General features: G+C 47.4%; 1 protein-coding gene across 7 annotated transcripts in view; it reads right to left on the bottom strand.

Moving 5' to 3' along the window:
• The window catches only part of LOC146196995 (uncharacterized), a 146935-nt gene that overhangs the window by 58158 nt on the left and 71938 nt on the right, over nt 1-16839 (bottom strand). For 6 of the 7 annotated variants that reach the window (XM_084598715.1, XM_084598714.1, XM_084598716.1 and 3 more), the window contains 3 exons: nt 15466-15659; nt 13516-13743; nt 10218-10409 (listed from right to left, as the gene is read on the bottom strand). In XM_084598715.1, coding sequence (XP_084454841.1) covers nt 10218-10409; nt 13516-13743; nt 15466-15659 — 614 coding nt within the window. The remainder of the gene's footprint in view (nt 1-10217; nt 10410-13515; nt 13744-15465; nt 15660-16839) is intronic. The other variant, XM_084598713.1, reaches the window with a different exon arrangement.

Raw genomic sequence — 16839 nt, 5'->3', positions numbered from 1 at the left:
CGGTACGTCTCGTAAGCTTTCCCGGGCCCTGCTCAATTGTTCGGGAAGTGTGCGAAATGTAGTTCCTTTAACCTGCATCCGGCTCAGCTAGAGTTAAGCATCATCGTCTGCGCGTATACACACCAGTTAGCACCTGAACCACCCTTTACAATAAGCTTATCAGGGTGAAACCAGGTTCACCGCAAACAGTAGGGTGAGAGGTGACATTGAGGACACTGGTCAGCGGTAACAATCAGCTAAGCAATAGTGTCCTCCTTTCACTTCTCCTGTGGGCCTCTGCAAGCCATGGAATTAGGAGTGACAGAAATAGCCTTCTGTCGCTGCGCGAGCAATAGCAGAGGGACATTTCCTTTTCCGGAACTCCGCTACGATAGAAGGACATTCGCTCTTAGGCCCATGCACTCGCCGTCACACGAGTCTCTTTCCGCAGCATAAGAGGATTTCTCCCCTCATTCGCTTTCTTCTTTGCACGCTGCTCACATCCGCATTTCCCTTGTGGAGCCAGCCCGCAGGCAGGCATTAACCCCGCGCACTGGCGGCGGTCAAGGGAAGTGTTCCAGTCGATTGTCTCTAGGCAGTTCACAGAGCGAGTGAAACGTCGACATCGCTCGCACGCCGCGAAATTCGTGGGAGCCAACGCAACGCCCGCTGCCTGTCTAGATGCAGCCTGAGCCCGTATACCATCGTCGTCCGTGGCTGTGAGGAACAGGTGAGACCAATCGCGCTTGTGGAGCGTTACTAAATGAGAGACGCGTCGCACGTGCTCCCTTCTAACGTGCCCGCCTTCGACACGCCAAGACAATGGAGACTTTGAACATGATAAAGACTCCCCGCCCTCGCGGACCAGGGGGATCCGCATGCAGCTGGAAGAGTGTAGGAACAGTCGTGGCAGACTTTCCGGCGGCAGGTGTGCCTTCTTTCCTCGTTATTTTTTTCTCTTCTATTTTATTATGTTTCGCCTACTCGAAGTCGTGCCCGCATCATTGATGCTAGACAGCGTGTCGCCGCAGCACGGCGCATCAAAAGTGAACAATGCTATCGCGGTTGTGGTTTATAATCCGCGTCGCTTTTAGATGCTCTTCTTACACGCAGTTCACGCACGCAGTTCAGCGATGCACTAAGATTATCCGGATAACCAAGGCTCAAGAGCCTGACGCTATGAGTGAGTATGCAACTGCAGATGGCACATATGGCTCTCCAAGAACTGGAGTGAAATGTCAGCCGCGATGATTTGAACATACGAAGAAGATTGGCAGTGTAACGAGAGGAGCCCTCGCGCTAGGCCAGAGATTAAAATCATCGTTCATCCCGTCGCCATGTTGTGCCGTCTCTTTGCTTGTCACCACGTAACATTTTGGTTGGAGGTGCGGCGTATGTCATCCCCATCCTCGCCTTGGAGCATCTACGCCATCTGTAAGCCGGAACCATCGACCGAGGGCCCTGGAACATCGCCGAGCAGCTTCGCCCCAGCCCTTCCTGCCCAGACTCGACTAACTACCACCGCCCAGCCCCCAGCCCGGATCTGAAGACAAGGAGAACAGACCAACCAGACCCGAGACGAAAGACCCGAAAGACCCAAAGGAACCGGACATGTACACGCAACCCCCGCCCACCCGCTCGTCGCGACCTCGGGCCATCGGTCCCATGGACTCTGGTCACGGATGGTTGAACAGCTCCAGGGGAGGCGGATCACAAAGCATCATCGCGTTCATCGTCGTCGTGGTGGCAAGCGCATCAATCTCTTCTATAGTTTCTTGAACATCTACACCATCACGTCACCATCGACTTCAACGAAACGATCGGAACAATCGCTCGATGGCCCCGGCAAGTATTGCGAAGAAGAAGATCGGCAGTGGCGCGAGAGGAGCCCTCGCGCTAGGCCAGACATTAAAATCATAGTTCATCCTTTCGCCATATTTTACCATCCCTTTGCTTGTCACTGCGTAACAATATAGTCGACCGCTGATGTGTTTAATTGCACTTACTGTTCTCGCCATAAAAATACCTTCTATTACCGGAGTACCCGGGTTTGAACCTGACCGCGGCGGATTCGCTCCGATGGAGGCGAACGGTGAGGGATCCGTGTGCTGTGCGATATCAGTGCACGTTAAATATATATTGTATATAATCGGTTCACAGGAAAGGCACAGTAGTATCTGACACCCTCTCATTGTGGACACCTGACGCCGTAAGAGAAGGGAGGAAGGTGGGAGTGAAAATGGGAAGAAAGGGTAGCCGTAGTTATTTCGACCACTTTGAGATTTTTAACGTGCACTTTTTTTTTTAAGACGAAGACGAAGTGCATCCCTGTGGGAACGCTATTTGTCTCCTGCTTTTTTCATTGTTTTTGCGTATGTGTCGCGGGCACGCCATTCCTCGTCATACGGCGATGGACCTGGATCCCCTTGGGCATGTGACTAGACTGGCGGCTCCAGTTCTTCGAAGAAGCGCTGCAGCCTTACAAGTGGCTCTGACGGCGAGGACACCATACTGTACTTCAGTGAGGACAGTAGTGAAGACGAATTTGAGACATATCTCAACCGGAAGACCAGAAGACGATTATTAAGAGCAGCTTCGTCATCAAGTGTGTACATGCTGAAGACAAATGGCCAAGAACAGAAGCGCACAATTCTCATCCTGCCCGTGCTTCGATCTGACATCAGGCGGCTTAACAGGCAATCTATCTCTGTGCAACTTTGAGGCCCTCATGCCTAACGAAATTAAAGACTTTCAGGTTAACTCGTGCAAGAATGTCGTTTCAGTTGACTCTATCACGCACCTGCGCTCGAATTCCTGCGGTCCATCACTGAACGCGGGGACATACCAATACGTATACAGTTATCCCGATGGGCGAGGAGTCTTCTTTCGGCGTCACCTATGACGTCGGCGAGGCTATTACAAAAGATGATCTACCCGCACTCGTGAAGCCAGCAAACGAAGGCACCGTGATTCTTCGGTTGTCACGTCTTGGAAATTCTTGCTGCGTGAAGATCATCTTCAACGGCAACAGGCTGCCGTCACACGTGAATGTAAGCCATTTTCGTCACGGTGTACGTCCATTCATACCAAAGCCCCTACAATGTCAGAAATGTATGAAACTGGGGTATGTTAGCAGAGTCTGCAGCAAAGCGAGGGCGTGCTCCCGTTTTGCCAAATGGTATGACGCCGAGTCATGTGCCGCACATGTTTTGATGTGTTCAAACTGCTACGGTCCCCATGGCGCCTCATCTCGAGATTGCCCGCGGATAAAACATGAGCAGGCTGTCCTAAAGCAAATGGTCCGAGACAACTCAACGCACCTCGAAGCCCTTGTAGTTTTTCGCAGAAGACGTGTCCGACGCAAGAGAAATTCCAGAAAGGCCGCTGCCGAGGGCAGCCGCTCAAACGCGAATCTGGCGCCTTCTCTGTACCTTCCTCCGGTTCCACCTCGTCCCAGTGTGACCCGTTCGCGCACTATGAACAATAAAGGCCAGGCGGGCCAGGTAGCATCATGGGTCGTTTTTGGCCAGCACTTCCGCCGTTAAATCCATGTGGGGCGCCTTGACGTAAGATCCCATCATCGAGCACATCCACCACTCAGGACAGGCTCCCGGAGCAAGATCGCCAAATCTTTGTGATCTTACGGACGGTGGTCAACGCCATTCGACCTCTACCACAAGCTCTGCAGTCCGAAACTGCTCGAAGCGTCTCAGTTGTGCTGTACTCCTTCGGTCCAGTACTTCGGGACCTTTAACCTACAACGGCTGGCAAACTTCCCACGTTTCGTGAGGAAGTCAGAGGTGCCGCGCTGTTCCAGTGGAACGCAAAAGGCCTGATGTCGCGAATCTCAAGTTTCCCGCAATACGTCTTCACCAACTACATCCCCATATTGGTCATCTGCGAGCCTAGCTTAACTCAGGCAATCAGGGTCTCCAGATACGAATCGTTTTTCTGTCCTACATGCGGAGAGCGCTGCAAAGTCCTGGTATACATCCGCACTCACATGACGTCATGACGTACGTTTGCTGCCCAGTCCCAGCTCACAATGAAAATCAGTACGCATGTTTCATGGTGAAGACGAAAACGTTACAATTCACACTGATTGCAGCATATGTAACCACAGCATATGTACTCCCCTATTTGACCAGGTTAGAATTCTGTATCGCCACAAAGAAACGTTAACGAGAGAACTGGTTCTAGCATATTTTATTTCAAGGGACATTAAGTGCGTCAGCCAGACTTCTCTTCCTCTTTCAAGCAAAGAGATTTCTTTTTTGAGTGACTTCTTGAATGGCAGATGAACACAGGGGTTGTTTCACGCGAAGGCTTCGTTTTCGCCACATTTGTTTTTGTCTGGGCCTTGAAGTAAAAGCTGAGGCTGAGTTGTGAGTCAGCGCTTGTCCTGTGGCTTCCGTTTATCTTGTCTTGTGTCTTCCTGTTCGCGCTGTTTATATTAACAATCGTGCAGAGTGGGTCAGAGAAGTAACTCCAGTTAATGATATTCAGATCGAATATTTTGGGGGAATCCCCCAAGATGGAGTATATTTTTTAATAAGGGAGTAATTACTCATTGGAATCCACCTAAGCGCAGCCATACGGCTACAAATGAAAGCTATACATCTTTCTCAGAAGCTTCGTAGTCAAAGAAAAGTCGTCCTGATCCGGGGATAGAATCCGGGACCACCGCCTTTCCGGGGCAGTCGCTCTACCAACTGAGCCAGCCCGGATGGCCAGCAGAGCAGATGCCAGGGCGAGAGCAAATTGATCAATAACTGGAAGTGGGAACGGTGTTGATCGAATATTTTTCGGGAATCGCCCAAGATGGAGTATATTTTTTAATAAGGGAGTAATTACTCATTGACATCCACCCAAGCGCAGCTGTATAGCTTTCTTTTGTAGCCGTATGGCTGCGCTTGGGTAGATTTCAATGAGTAATTGATGACATTCTAGTGGAAATCAAGAAAAATAACTGGGCATGAACAGGCGTACAGTGCGAAGAATGGATAACCGATGGTCACTTAGAGTAACAAATTTTATTCTAAGGGAAGGAAAGCGCGGCAGGGGGCTGCAGAAAGTAGGTGGGCAGATGAGGTTAAGAAGTTCGCAGGGATCAAATAGATGCAGCTAGCACAGTACCGGGTTAATTGGAGAAATATGGGAGAGGCCTTCGCCCTGCAGTTTGTATAATTAGGCTGCTGCTGCTGCTGCTGCTGCTGCTGCTGCTGCTGCTGCTGCTGCTGCTGCTGCTGCTGCTGCTGCTGCTGATGATGATGATGATGATGATGATGATGATGATGAAATGCATTAAAGCCCAACTCCAAGCGTTTCACCAAACGAATTACTGGTCAGCGCGAACTTTCTACCGTAAATAAATCGAAGACGAGGCGCTGTCCCTGTTACCACTTCCATCATTTTTTTTTATTATTTTCTTATGAACGCCCCCGCTTGTTCGATGTTTGGTCACTTCCAAGCCGACAAGCGCTAGATAGCATACATAATTGCAGCTCGTCACGGGGATGTGCAGTCTGCGCCTTATGGCGCCAATAACTACAGCACGCACGTGAAAAGAAAAAAAAAAAACTGCGGGATTTGCAAAACAAAGCGAACAACGTCGGACAAGAATAAGAAAGACACGGGACGAGCGCTGACTCTCAGCTAAGGTTTTAATGCCAACGCCTGTTAGTGCTAAAACATGTTGGCATTAAAACCTTAGTTGAGAATCAGCGCTCGTGACTTGTCTTTCTCTTTCTTGTCCGACGTTGTTCGCGCTGTTTTACAAATATGCATATTTACCAACCAGCCCCACTGAACGTTCTTCTTAAAAACTGCGGGAAACAGGAATACAAATAGAATTTCAGTTAAAACCACCAAAGATGTAAGGTAAAATCAGTCAGAGAAACTAAAAACTATTCACCTCGGACAGGCCAGGCACAAGGCGAGGCCGCATACTTGACGTTACGGTAGGTTCGCACCTGTTTGGGAACATTTTTTGTCACTTTGCAAATGGGGACGTTTTTTCCAAGGGCTTTTGCTCCGGGGACATATATTCCGGAGATGTTTTTAGCGGAACCCCCTTCAGCCATATTACACTTGTCGTAAGTGCATTGGAAAGCCCATTCATAATATATTTGTTCAGCGAAACTGTTAGAATACAAAAAGAAGCCCGCCTTTCGAATTAAATCAAGAAAACATTCGACAAGAAGTTAGTAGCGCCATACCGTGCAAGAAGAACAATATCTAGCATGCACATCAGTTACTTCGATGCATCTATTTAAGCCACATATTAATCAATCCACGCAACATCTAACCAATAGGTGAACAGATCACAGAATTATTCTGCTGATCACTACGAGACAGGCAATGTGCACTGAATGAAGGACAATTAAGGGCCGTTCTCATTGATCTACAAACGAACCCATTAACGTGCCAGAAGGGACTATCTTCCAACAGGCTCCGTACTTCTCCCGGAATGTTTTCGTTCCCTTCTAATCTCCCCTGGCACACTAACAAGCATTCGGCTATTCGTCTTCCGCTCCCAACTAATCTAATCTGACCTAGTTAATTAAAGCGTGACAGCGGAAACAATCGCACGCGCTCCTACGCGAGCAAGAACGCCAAGAATCATTTACACAGCCTGATCCAGGACACGTCGGCGATGGCGGCCGGCTAAAACAGTGAGGACATGCAGCTTACGGCAACGACGTGGCGAAACCCGGTGCCGAGACAAAAAGCAGGGCGGACGGAATGGCGTAACCGCTGTCGGAGACCCACGTAACGATACGCGAGGCCCGCGCTTCCTCCCCTCGTGAGCATTGCGAGCACACGGTGGCGCTGGCGCCTGCCTGTTCCGGGGTGTCCTACACATTAGCCATGCCTGATTGACCCGGCGCCCCACCGTCATGCGCCGCTGTGTATAGCGTTGCTCGAGTGGTGTTCAAGCGCTCCCATGTTCCCTGGCACGATAAGCACGTGCAGACATGGGAGTGTGTTCGGCCGCCGTAGCCGTCGCGTGGCCTCTGAACGGCTTTTGGAGCGAAGAAACGGAACGCTGTATATACCCGACTTTTTCCGGGAAACACCGTGGGTGGTGCTGGCATGATGGCTGTGGGGCTAAGGTCTGGCCGAGAACTAGTGGGAAACAATGCGCAGCGAAAAAGAATAAGAAAAAAAAAAGCGCAGGGTGGGGCATGGGTGGAGTGCTATACGGAGCGGAAAGAAAGGATTGAGTGATTACGATCGCTTTCGTAACCGAATGGCGAGAGCGCATCTCCACGTGTAAGTTTCTTGTACGGTCGGATAGCCAAGCGCGGTGGGCAAGCCAAGGAAGTAATGACAGTAAGTGGCAAAGCGATGTGGTCTTTTCGACGAACTAAACAACACATCTGGGTGCTTGAAAAACGACCGTTGTCACGGAGTATCATGGCACGTAGCCAGAATGTTCTTTTTAGGTGCCCATGCTATGAACGTGGAGGGGGGTCAAGAACACTATATAGTTTATGAATCGGGGGATGATTTGCATCGGCATAGAATTGGAGCATGATTTCGAAAGCAGAACTCGCCCCCCTTTGGGTTGGGAAGGTGCGTGAAAAGTATGTATAACATTGTATTGAACAAGACTGGCAGCACTAAGTGTCTTGCAGCCGTGATGTGCAGTTAAAAGCACGTTGGTTTGACCTCGTTTCCAGCTCTCGTCCGCTGGTGCACAGCTGTACTAAAATGTTCATGAGTTTTCGCTGAGGTTCAAATGGTTGGTTAGCGTGGTGCGTATTCAAGCGACACCGTATGTGGCCAAGTTCGACTGGTTCGACGACGTTCCTTTTAAAAAGTAGGCTGACTGCCATACAACTACGAAAACCAAAGCGACCTATAACTGAAGGCGTCCTAATTCTGCATAGTACTAACTTTAACAAAAGGTTCGCCGACTTTCAAATTTCAGGCATCGGAACGTATCTTGTCTATGTCCTTGTCGCTAATAGTTATGTCATAGTCTTCTTGTTAATGCTTAACTGTGCTTCAACACCACCGTCATTATTTCAAATGTGCAAGATGTGAACATCATGTTCTTTGAACATAATGCCGTCTGAATAATGTAAGCTGGTGCCATTCGCTTCCTGATGCACTAATGCTCCCTAACGGGAACTCGTGATCGGCAAGCCACGCCCTCTCTGTGGAACCTGATGGGTCTGCAAAATAGTATTCGGCGTCACTTAATCCGGTCTAATCCCTGCTATACCTAGCTTAACCCGCAGCAGGAATGCATGCGGGTTGTTCAAAGTTCCGATTCTATGCTGCATATATAGGCAAGGAACAGCACAAAGGGGATGGTCGTTAAAGAAACATTTGGACGCTGTTTTCACTGCGGCACTAGTTAGTTCCCACGTGGCTGCAGTGACTTCATAGCGTGCACCACATAGAGTCTCGCATTTTGTCGGTGCCTTGGCGTAAGAAAACAATTGTGATTTTCCTTACTTTCCAATTGTCTCACGTGTTCTAGGTGAGGTAGGCCTGGCGGATGCAACCAGCGAGGACGCTGTAACGGTGGCACAGGTACACTGATAGACCATTTCAAAAAATGGTCGACGGGCGCTGCCGTATTGGAAATTGGCCTGTGCTCGTGGCACAGAAGAAAGGTTAGGATTACCTACACCGTCGGATTACCTCCCTCATATGTGCGCGTGCATGAGAAAGACCATGCGCAAAGCAGTAGACACAGAACGGATCATAAACACGCCCCGCTGGTTCATTAATGATAAAAAGCAACGTTTCCAGGGAGTTTCTTTTTGGTCATCTCGAGAGGATATTGCGCATTCATTAAAAGAGAAAAATTATCTCTCCTATGATGTTTATTTTTTTTTTTTTGTAAACTTTTGCTGAGACTTGAACGCGACTGCGTAATCAGGTCCAGCCTCCCAAATCTTTAACTGGCGTGCGTTACGGCCGCGTTTTCTGTGATTTTGAGTGTTAAAGAGGAGATAACCGGCGAAAAGTCCAACAGTACGCAAAGGCTCACCAAACCCGCGCTTATTACTAACCTTCCGTCGAGTTGGGTTTGCCGTGAGACGCGGAACAACAACAACAACAAAAAAAGCGGCCATCACGCACAACAGGTAAAGATTTGGGAGACTGTACTTCACGTTTTTACCGCGCATTCACCAGGTGCACTTTAATCTAGCTCTGTCGAGACTTTACAAGAAAGACTGCAATGGGAGCATTTGGAAATCCTTCGACATAGTTTGCGACTCAAGTTTGCCGCGCGTTTTATCCTTGTTTTGTCCGCATTGAAAGAGCGAAATATATACTGTCCCCTCATTATATCTCTGACCGCGTAGACCACAGTTTCAAAGTACGGGAGATTGCCTCAAAAACTTATGATTGTCTTTTTTTTTTCAGGAAAATACGCGATTGGAAAAAATTGTCATCAAACACTGCTTGTATTATGCCCGATAATGTTTTCTTTTCTGCCATTTCAGTATTGCGGTGCTTTAAAAGCGAATTTTTTTATTTTTTGTCTTTGTTTTGATACGATTTTGACTTGTTTCCGTGGCTGACACTGCTTATGTTAAGTTTGTTTTTTATGTATACTCTCCCTCACTGTAATGACGCTTGGCGCTGTAGGTAAAAATAAACAAATAAACCAGCTTTTGTGGTAGCATGCCACTACCGCAAGTCGAAGATATTGGGTTCGATAACCACTTAACCCCCAAAATAAATTTTCTTTCCGGCTCAATTAGTTACTTTTTATTCCAGGGACATCTCTGAGAAATTCGGCGTCTGTCTGAATATTTTGTTCTTGTTCCTTAATCTATGACCCAGTTGAGGCAGCCATTTTCTTGCAGTGTGGAAGGACGGACGACAAAAAAAAAAAAAGAAAAGTGGAAATGTAGCCGTTAAATGCATCCTTGCATTAAAAATGTCAGTATACGTCTGTGTGGCACATTCTGGGACGAAACGAACCACTTTCACATGTGAAAAAGGAGACTATATGAAGTAAGCAGCCTTATTATCACCCAAAACACATTCCCATCGAATGCACGTGTCTAGGCCAAATAAACTCCACACATCTTGTCATGTGTTGAGTCATATACGTAGGCGTACGATCATTCCAATAAGTGCTCCCGGGGCGCCGCCACCCTGGCCGCTGGACAGTTCTCTGCGCTTGATGCTAGTCTTATCTTCTAGATCACTGTATTAAAGCGGTAGAAATTATAGTGGAACCGATTCGGAAGGCATGTACTCACAGGGGTTTGGGTTCTCCCTGCGCAGTCGGCGCTCAAAGCGCGACATCTTGATGCGCGGGTAGAGGGCACTGGCGGAGCGCACCAAGCGCATGCCCGCCCTTTCGGCAGACTCCAGCGAGGACACCTTGCCCCGAAGGTGGCTCTCGGACAGGTTGGAGCAGGAAATGCTGTGAGGCTGCTTCATTCGGGCCTCTGCGAATGCAGGAACAGAATATATTTTAAGAAATATATTGCAAAATGGTGCGGCCAACGTGGCACGACGCGACAAAAACATTTGCTCTCAAAAGTGTATGGCCAGTGCGTCAGGCGCGGTAAGCGTGTCCACCTAATGGCATAAGTATGTTTAGTATGAATGGCGACCGAGAACGTTACAATACATACGTTGTTAATAGTATAAATATAATTTCAAATAAGAAGTTACAGGCCGAATTCCAATTACTGAGAGCCTTTAAGGAAATAGGTGCGCTCATTCTGCATACAGACTCTGACCTTGCTATTCACCATTGACTAAAACCAATACGCCCGTAGACGAACGTAAGGGGCGCATCACTCACACAGTACAAAACAATTTATGTTGCGGCGGAGGTGCTCTACAGCAATGAAATTGTGTTTCGCTTTTTGCACTCTTTAGGCCGTGAGCAGAGAGGGAGCACTAAAAAAAAAAAACGATGACTCCTCCTCCTGCGTCATGCTCGAAACACTGTCTTCATATTAGAAACTATTTTTGATCTGTTATATGAAAGTTTCCATGGCCGGTTTCAAGCAAAATTCTTTCCATTAACGCCTTTGTCAGTGCAGTCACTAAGTCGCGAAACAAAGCCTCACGCATATTTCTCGACTCAAATTTGTTCGTGCATCGTTTGATAGCAATAAGCTAATTCTTTAGTTCAAGCAATCACAATTAGCAATAGGGGTGGTGCAGTGGTAAGACGCCCGACTATTGTGCCGAGGTACCCGGGTTCGAACCCGACCGCGGCGGCTGCGTTTCGATGGAGGAGAAACGAAGAGGCGTCCGTGTGCTGTGCGATGTCAGCGCACGTTAAAATATCCCCAGGTGGTCGAAATTACTCCGTAGCCCTCAACTACGGCTCCTGTTTCTCTCTTTGCGCTTTAACTCCCACCTTCCTCTCTTCCCTTACGGCGCGGTTCAGGTGTCCACAGAAACAAGTGTGACAGATACTATGCCTTTCCCTTCCTTTGAACCAATTATTATTATTAATATTCAGATGTCTTCTTCGAAATGTGTTGTCTTGAATTATCAGCTGACGGACAAGTGCAAGGGTTGAAGAGGCTACATGCGGTTGGCTACCAAGCGCTTGGGGGGAGGAGAGTTTTGAGAGGTCGAAAAGCTGGGAGAAGAAATGAGAGGAACAGATAGTCCGTCTTCGTATCAATGCACTCAGTCTCTAAACCCGGCTCCCTTCAGATCTGTTGAGAGAAAGTGCACTGCAAGTGCAGTCGAAAATTTTTTCGCACCACGAAAATTACGAACCATTGTTCAAGGACATCAGCCTGCTTATACACATCGTAATATGTTCTGCAGCTTCCCATCTCACTTTTTCGGCTGTGCTAAAGTGGATGATATTGTTATTGGGTAGTTTGGATGAACATGTCAAATGGGTAATGAGCAGAGAGGATAAAACAACAAATGGATTTAGAGTGTTCATCGAAACTTTAAAAATAATTTTTTGTTCCAGCACGAAAATTTCAGTGTTACCTTTTATTGTTGCTGCTTTCTTAATCCTTTAAAACACAATCGTCGCACTGTCAAGAATGTTCCCATAATAATCGAAGAAATTAAGAATTACTTATTTGCTTCGACAAGCGCTGAAATATGTTAGTTCAATTTTTCTAATAAATATATTTATTCGAAAAAAGCGAACTAATAAGCACCCTTATTTTAGGCACGTCGCAAGAACGTTATTTGTATTTCATAAAAGTCCGTTGGAAGCATTTAGATGTCCCTGAAGTGGGATAAGTAGAAAGCGTTTCCTGCGACTCTGCGCTCATTTTCCGTTTTTTGACTGATTTGCTTCTTATTTTTTTCTTGCTCCTTTTTCTCCTTTTCCCACGTTTTGTGTACAATTTTGACGTATCTTGCACAATTTCGACGTCCGTGGCTGTTTTGACGTCTGCATCCTATATCGATGCCATTGGATATTTTGACATTTAATTGATTTTCTGGCTCTTATTAAATATTTATTCCGCATCAATGAAAGTTTGTACACAGACAAGCAAGGCGCCCGTGTGCTGTGCGATGTCAGTGCACGTTAAAGAACCCCAGGTGGTCGAAATTTCCGGAGTCCTCCACTACGGCGTCTCTCATAGCCTGAGTTGCTTTGGGACGTTAAACCCCACAAACCAACCAACCAACATTTTTGCACCCACTACATCACACAGTTATTCTTTTATTCACCAATCAATTAAACTCTCGGCAATGACGGTGGGTCACCATCCGTAGAAGCACGAAATCCTGTCCACACATATGAGCCCAAAAAGGATTTCGCCTTAATAGCGACCATCGTTGTATAGCTTAGAATCAAGTGATGCGAAAGGATCAGTGCTGCAAGATTAATACGTTTTATCTTAGGTCCACGTAGTAACGGTCAGATACTGGGGAGCGTTATCAAAAATTCATCATCATCATCAGCCTGAATATACCCACTGCAGGGCGAATGCCTCTCCCATATTTCTCCAATTAACCCGGTTCTGTGCTAGCTGCATCCACATGACCCCTGCGAACTTCTTAATCTCATCCGCCCACCTAACTTTCTGCCGCCCCCTGCTACGCTTTCCTTCCCTTGGAATCCAGTTTGTTACCCTAAGCGACCATCGGTTATCCGCTCTTCGCACTACATGTCCTGCCCATGTCCATTTCTTCTTCTTAATTTCCATTAGAGTGTCATTAACTGTCAGTATCAAAAATTGGGGGACACTAAACCCCCCCTTCCAGGATATGTATGACGCGAAAGCGTTAACGACCCCCGTCTGCAGCTCCTCTTGCGGTTACTAGTTCTCTCACATGCACTTTGCTGCTGGCTTAATTATTAATCCCTTAATTAGTGCCCATATTACCTAATTCGCACTAATTAGCAAAGAGTCCTAAGCTACCTATAAGCAGATACCATCGGCATGTGCTCGCGGAAACGTTCGCTCACAGCACCGACAACATGGAGTTTTCAAGAGAGCAGGGCTTTCAACGCTGCCGCCCTAAAAGTGAAGAAAGTGTACGTTGAGTGCGGTAGCAATTTTTAGTGCACAGTTAGTGTGCGACACGCTGCGGTGAACGCCTACGCACCAAGGTTCTCCCAGTCGACTCCCGTGGCCTGTCGGCGGCGCGCAATCTCTAGCCACTCGGGGTCCCTCCTGGCGTCTTCTAGCGATGAAGGGGAGGGTGGCCGAGCCGGCCGCGACAGTGACCGGCACCGCCTCTCGGAGTCGTCCAGGTAGCGGTCCGACGGGGACGAGAGCACGTGACGGTCCCAGGACATGGTCTTGAAGGCGGGCGCGACTACATCACCCGCTGCTGCGGCAAAGGTTAACGGGTTAGTTGACGAGAGTGCGAACTAACGGCACCGAAGAGAGAAAAAGGAACATCTGTTTCTTGATGTACGTCATTGCACAACGAAATTACGTTAGCTCAGGCTCAAAATATAGTGACATCAATGAGAATCTTCGCAAAAGATTAACCTCTAGAAAACTATTCGTCCCGATACAATGCTTACTTCAGTCTCGCCAGCCTTGTTTGGCTAGCGCTGCGTCAGTTGAAACAAAGTGGTGTCCGGTTTATTCGTGACACAAACTTCAAATAAGCCTTCACTATAGCGCATTTCGGGGAAATAGCAAAAAAAAAAAAAAAAAAAAAAGAACGGTGCAGGTGGACAGTTCAGCTTGTATCCATAGCTGAGAGCACGCAGCTGTGGGAAGGCCTATGTTACAAAGCTAGTGTGCCGTTAGGTAATAATAACGCATTGTCTCTTATACAGCCCACATTGATGGTATTGATGCCAGTTCCCGCTGAAGCCATTATTAATTGCCGCCTGACGCTCGCCTTTTGAAAAATTAACTTGATTTGTATGACACCAACAGTGTCGTAACAGTGAGACTGAGTTCGGCAAAAGTAAACAGCGGCGGATAAATCGAGGTCACGGGTTCGATCTTACAGGTAGCATAATAACAACCCATTTTCACTGAAGTATGTTAACCCAAACCAATGGTACAGGTATGAAATTTTAAACAAGAAATCAGAATTCGTAAGTAATTTTTTATGTAAGCACCCACTTCTACCGGTCCTCCTTTTTCTCCACGGGATATTTCCAGTAGAGAAAACAAAAGCAAAAAATAAGGCAATATTTTGTAATTAAGGCAACTCTATCAGCACTTCTCATAGTCTCGATCTATAGTTGCGGCAGCACATTAAAACATTTAGTTTGATCGTTTATAATTGAAAGCAAGAGCTTCTAAAAGCCTTCTGGTGAGCAACGGTATTTTTAGAAGTTGTCTGCATGTGCGACTACCTAAGCCATGAAGCGTGCCATCTGGTACAGGCCAGTCATAGCAAGGCAGTACAAGACTACGAGCCTGATACAGAAATATATTGCTTCACGATTTAGACAAGAACAGCCGTTCCACTCATAATGAAGGATTGAATTCTTCAGGTGCTCTAATGTAGGACAGACCTGTATAATCTGAAATTGGAAGTGCTTAAAAAGAGGGCCGAGGAATGAGCAAAAAATGTTTCGTCCAACTTTTGGGAATCAACGGAGAAGCTGAGAAGCTTTGTGCCCGATAAGGTTTTAGAGCTCGTGTTCTTCACGACCCCGAGTTCTTACCGCCCAATGCCTTTTTGAGATGGGGTGCGATTATACTCCCTCAAGTTTCGACGGAGAAAGAATACAACACAGGATGGCCGAGGTTGAAATGGGAAAATAAGGTTAGCAGTGATCCATAACAACAGCGCGACAGACAGGACATAGAATAAGGGACGACAACACAGAGCGCTCTGTGTTGTCGTCCATTCTTCTATGTCCTGTCTGTCGCGGTGCTGTTATGGATCACCATGCACACCAACTCGCCCAACTGCTATTGTCGAAGATTAGCAGGCTCGATTCGATAAGGTGGCCGCGGCTGATAGGTGGAGTAGGGGTTTAACTAGAGATAATTCAGAGATGCTTTTGCCCAATTGAAGACGTATACTGCGGAGGATGATGACTACTGTGACGGTGGTGGCGGTGGTAATGGTACTCACTCTTGCTATAGGTGCGGCAGCTTTCGGATCTGGACACCGGCGTACCGGGGCCGTTCGTGGTGCGGGCCTTAGCCCTGGGCAGAATCCGGAAGTTAATCTGGATATCCGGGGAAGCCGTCTTGGCAGTGCTGCTTTCCTTGGCTCGCGGTATGCGTGGAATGGATTCGGGTACCTTGGTCACCGCGGTGTAGGTCCTGCATCGAGCCGTTTGGATAAAACAAGCGAATACTGAGTCGCATGCAGTAATGGCTTGTCATTCAATCAGAACTGAGGAGAGAACCCCGCGCAGTAACTGCTCAATGCAGTGTTTCATAGTGAAAACACTTGCATTCATTACAGCTCAAATATCTGTGTGTCATATTAGTAGAGAGGGAAAGAGGAAAGCATAGAAGGCAGGAAACAAGACAGGCATAGAATGCATGAAGGCATTGAATGCAGGTTAGCCAACAATATGCCAAATTTGATTTTTCAAGTGTTAATTGGTTCACTTTCCGAGAACGAAGAGAAACAACGGAACAGGGCGTAAGCGATAAAGAAGGGTATGGTTGCGTTATTACCTGAATGAAAACCGACCCAGCAGAAGCAACTGCAAACGACGAAAACAGGCCGCCACTAGGTCGCTGTCAACGCTCCATTAAAGGTTCGAAAGTGTGCCAAAGCTTGCTCGACTTCCGCGATTCTCGACAAAAAGCATCAACACTCAGGTGAAGCAGATGATGTATCTTTCACTTCCTGTATAGGTGACTTCTTCGGGCTGCAGGGTGCACAATTTCGGCAGTTCTAAAACCTTACAAACAACACTTTCGTTGCGCATCAAATCCTTTTTTCATTCATAGCACGAACCCCGGCGGCCGCGAAAAAGGAAGGTATAAAAAACGCATATCATTTTCACGCAACTCCAGGAAGGACCATCGCATTGGTCAGGATTATACTAGAGACTGCCTGCTGAGCGTGACGCGGTTCGCGCCGTCCTGACCCAGGAAACGTTTTGCACCGTATGTGGTTACCCGAAGGCTATTCCGCTCGACGTGGGCTTATGTTAATATGTCGAGCACTAACAACGTGTTGCTTAAGTACGAAAGAACGCTCCGAGGTGTTTGTCTTCGCGATGTACTCCCATCCATCGTGCCCGTGTCAAGAAAAAAAAAAAAAAACACGGGAAAACTTTTGCTTGAAAATGTACAACATGGATTAAAGTGCCATGCATCAACGATCTGGTGTTAGCGTGATCATGCAATATTCATAGAGAAACAGGAGTATAACTGAATTCAATGGTACATTGCTTGCAAGGTAGTTGATTGCGCAAACAAGAAAAAGAAATCTCTAAATGCTCTAGACAAGCTCGCACACTTGTGGCCGGGTGCCGCCTTGCTT

Source organism: Amblyomma maculatum, chromosome 3, assembly GCF_055883805.1.
Source record: "Amblyomma maculatum isolate TAMU_Amacu chromosome 3, ASM5588380v1, whole genome shotgun sequence".
Classification (NCBI taxonomy): domain Eukaryota; kingdom Metazoa; phylum Arthropoda; class Arachnida; order Ixodida; family Ixodidae; genus Amblyomma; species Amblyomma maculatum.
The sequence above is the reverse complement of the archived record's forward strand: the minus strand, read 5'-3'. Positions and strand labels throughout refer to the sequence as shown.